Source organism: Taurulus bubalis, assembly GCF_910589615.1.
Source record: "Taurulus bubalis genome assembly, chromosome: 18".
Lineage (NCBI taxonomy): Eukaryota > Metazoa > Chordata > Actinopteri > Perciformes > Cottidae > Taurulus > Taurulus bubalis.
The window spans coordinates 7,038,266-7,042,062 of NC_136606.1; the positions used below are offsets into that span (position 1 = coordinate 7,038,266).

The 3,797-nt window shown below is 48.6% G+C and overlaps 1 protein-coding gene across 2 annotated transcripts; it reads right to left on the reverse strand.

The window, feature by feature from the left end:
- Positions 1–369: 369 nt before the first annotated feature.
- On the reverse strand, positions 370–2,369 carry myca (MYC proto-oncogene, bHLH transcription factor a; the record flags this gene model as incomplete). 2 transcript variants are annotated; one of them, XM_079234081.1, is made up of 2 exons in its annotated part: positions 370–1,347; positions 1,727–2,369. In XM_079234081.1, the coding sequence occupies 2 exons, from the start codon at positions 2,367–2,369 to the stop codon at positions 761–763; spliced, it is 1,230 nt and encodes a 409-aa protein (XP_079090207.1). In that variant the 3' UTR covers positions 370–760. The 2 variants fall into 2 exon arrangements, with proteins under 2 accessions (XP_079090207.1, XP_079090206.1); XM_079234080.1 differs by having other exon boundaries at positions 370–1,401; positions 1,715–2,369.
- Positions 2,370–3,797: the final 1,428 nt, after the last annotated feature.

Here is a 3,797-nt window from a genome sequence, read left to right on the forward strand (position 1 = left end):
GTGAACTGAAATATTCCATCTTCAATAACAAGCACTTGCTTAGGTTAAAATGTGCTATGCAGTGCTTTTTTAAACGCTTGATGCATAAATCTGAGCTTACCTCGTCTTCTTTACGACCAAAAACTAGACCGTCAAATGTTGCATCTTCAAGTGAAGATATTAAGTCATTTTAACCCTTAAACACTATAGTCAGAGTAAGCTGAGTGACTTGGAGTGTAATTATCTAAACATGAGCATCTTAGTTCATGTCAGTCACTTTATTCATGTGTCTCCTTCTGAACTCTAGAAACATGTACCTCCATTACTAATGTGTCCACTGATATGAAATGTGTGTATTTGCGATGCAAGAACAAGAACACAAAGTCAAGAAGAAACATTTTTTTATATTTCAAAAAGAATCTAGGAACATAATGGAAAAAAACAAACACTGGGTCTGAACGTACAGACAATTGAGATCCAAAAATACATTTTCTTAGGAAATATTAATTATATACAAAACATAAAGATTTATATTTTAGTTTGGGCACCCTCAACAGGGTAGCCCCATTTTTTTTCTTTCACATTTTATTAATAAAAATAAACTTTTAAATATTTAATCCATCCATAACTTCAATTGAGGCAGTTTTAACATGGAAATCAAACAAGATTCCAAACAACTTAATCCGCTTTGCATTTGCATGCAACAACAACTGTACACCCCAAGTCTTGAACTTGCATAAAAAACAAAAAAAAGGCCAAAAAGTCTATGCCGAGTCAAACTTTAAGGGCGAGAGCTCTGCAGATGTGCGAGTCTCTGCTTTAAAAAGTCACTTTTCCTCCTCAGCTGTTCTTTGAGCGAGAGCAGTCTCTGTTCGTCCGTCTGCATGCTGTAAATGCACTCTGTGGCCTTCTTCAGGATCACCACTTTGGCCGCCTTCTCGTTGTTGGCCACCTCGGGGATCTCGTCCCGCAGGGCGAAGAAGCTCAACTTGAGCTCGTTCCTCCTCTGACGCTCCAGAACGTTATGAGTCCTTCTCTTGTCATAGTCCTCCGTGTCAGACGTCCGCGGGCTTGAACACTTGCGGTTGTTGCTGATCTGTTTGAGGACCCTGCTGTGGCCGCCACTTCCGCCGCTGCTGCTGATGCTGTTGCTGCTCTCCAGCTTCAGCTTCTTGACAGCCGGCTGCTCGTGCCTCATGGATGGATGGGCGGCGTAGTTGTGCTGGTGGGTGGAGACGTGGCACCTCTTCAGCACGAGCGGGCTGGGATGCCTGGTCTCTGCAGGGCCGGGGTCGCACCGCTTCACCGCCTGCCTTTTCTCCACCGTGACCACGTCGATCTCCTCCTCATCCTCCTGGTCCTCATCATCTTCATCTTCGTCATCATCCTCCTCTTCCTCATCATCATCTCCATCTTCATCTTCTGCAAGGCAAACAAAACCAGACTGATTCAGCATCAAGGATGCAAACTCATCCACACTGCATGCCACAGAGGGGAGGGGTCACAATCTCTCCTTCATCAGTAGATCGCTAAACATGGCAGCCTCGAGCTAATCACAGTCTAACGTGTCTCGACCTCCTGCCTGGAAATCTGACTGCAAACATCAATTAAAATCAATAGTTGGCCTTCTTTTAAGCCCAAACAGTGGCGGCAATGTTTGCTCACTCAGCAGAGGGACATTCCTAATTGCACAGAGGGGTGTGTCAGCACGATGTGTGCGTATTCTCCCGCTTACCTGAGTCACTACAGCTGCTGCTGCTGCTGCCGCTGTTCGGCGGCGTGTCCAGTCCCAGGTCCTTGCAGGGCGGCGTCCCCGCGCTCTGCTTGGGCGTCTCCGCCATCGGGTACGGGAAGACCACGGACGGATCGATGCACTCCGCCGCGGACGTGTTCAGGTCCTGTAGGTAGCTGCTGTTCAGCCGCCACGCCGCCGCGCTAGGAGGCTCCGCGCAGCACTCCCCGGCAGCAGACTCCTTCCTGGCGGCGTGCAGGGAGGCGAGCCGCTCGGACACCACCTTCTCCAGCTTGGCCGCGGCGGAGAAGCCGCTCCACATGCAGTCCTGGATGATGATGGACTTGAGGAAGGTCTGGGAGTAGTCTGCGTCGCAGATGATGCTCTGGTTGACCACGTCGTCGCCCAGGAACTCGGTCACCATCTCCAGCTGATCCGCCGTGGAGGGGAAGAGGCTGGACAGGGACGGCCGGCGGCTCGGGGAGAGGGGAGGGGTCGGCAGCAGCTCAAATTTCTTCCAGATGTCTTCGCTCGGTGCCGGAGGCTGAAGCTGCTGAGGGTAGAAATCCTCCTCCTCGTTGTCGTAGTAGAAATACGGTTGAAGAGAGTCGTAATCGTAGTCATAGTTTTTACTCGCCAAACTTGAATTCAGCGGCATTTTGTCTCTGTTGTCTTTCTCCTTATTGTGAAGCTGGTTGAAAAAAAAGGAAAACAAATGGTTGATTAGATGTTGATTGTATTGAAGAAAGAAAAAAAAGGGCGGTCTGCAGGTTCAAAGCAGCTGCTTGGCACCGATCCTGCTCTGCAACGTTAAGTGTAAGCAACATCACATGGTCACTCCAAAACACCGACGCGCGTTTGCACGCCTCGCATGCAGCAGCGCTGCAGCAGCAGGTGCGCAACGGGGAAACTGATAGGAAATGAAGTGCAAGAGGGGGGAACCCCGCTGCGTACGATAAACTAACACCTTTTTTAATTGTTTTCACTAAACTGACGTGGGAAAAGTGCCGGTGCAAGCTCCAGAAACCCGCTCCCCTCCCTTACCTTTTTGATCGTAAACTGCCGGCGGAAGAAGAAAGGGCGAAACCGACCCAAGAGGCGCAAAAAAGGGTATGAAAGTTATTCCAGTACAAAAGTAACATTAAATCCTTCCACGGAGGTGTTGTAGGCGGTTTCTGTGAGGCTGTGTGAAGCATGCATGAGAGTAGAATGGCTGCACCAGCGACCCGGTGAGGACGAAGTACAGTCTGTCATCAGCAGCGTGAGAATCACAGCTGAGAGCTCCTCCGGCTGCAATAAAACCGGCCGCAGCACCGCCCCCTCTCCGCCCCTCCGCTGTATCCCTCCGCCCGTTTTCCCGCGAAACGCTCGCCGGCCTTGAAAACGTCACACACCTCAAATTAATTTCTCGCATTTATCGCCGGGAATAATCCCCACGCGACACAACAGTTGATTAAAACTCGAAACACGTGCTTTCGTCGGTTCATTTAGTCACTAGATTGTGCATTTTCTCTTCACGCGGGATCTATTTCGGGGAAGAAGTGGGAGGGGTCATAGTAGAGTACAGCTTCCATTGACGGGAGACATGCAAAACATACTAATGCAAGTAGTAGTAGAATATAATTGGGACGAGTTATTGTACTCCTATGCCGCCTAAAATATGGCCAAACACCCCATGAAATCTGGTGCATGTTTTATGTCGTTATTATTTAATAAGTGAGATCTAGTGTTTGAAGGTACAGTGATTAACCTGCTTTTGCACAAACCACAACTTTGCTTTTTAATAGATTTTTTTGTATCCAAAACTGTCTGCAATAAAAGAAGCACAGGTCAGGTTTGCACAATTTGTGCAGTGATAATGCAACGCAACGCTCACAGGTGCGGGAGCTTACCTCGAGCTGTCTGCGGGCTCTGACAGCGCTGAATGGGCTGAACACAGGTGATTTCAACAAGCAAGACACACTCAATAATTGCAGTTTGTGCAGTGACGTATAAATGAGCATGCACCAACAAAAGAAAAATTGTTTGTGTGTGATTCTGACAGTGTAAATGTAGCTCTGGGTTTTGAGGCTGGACAGATTGGCAC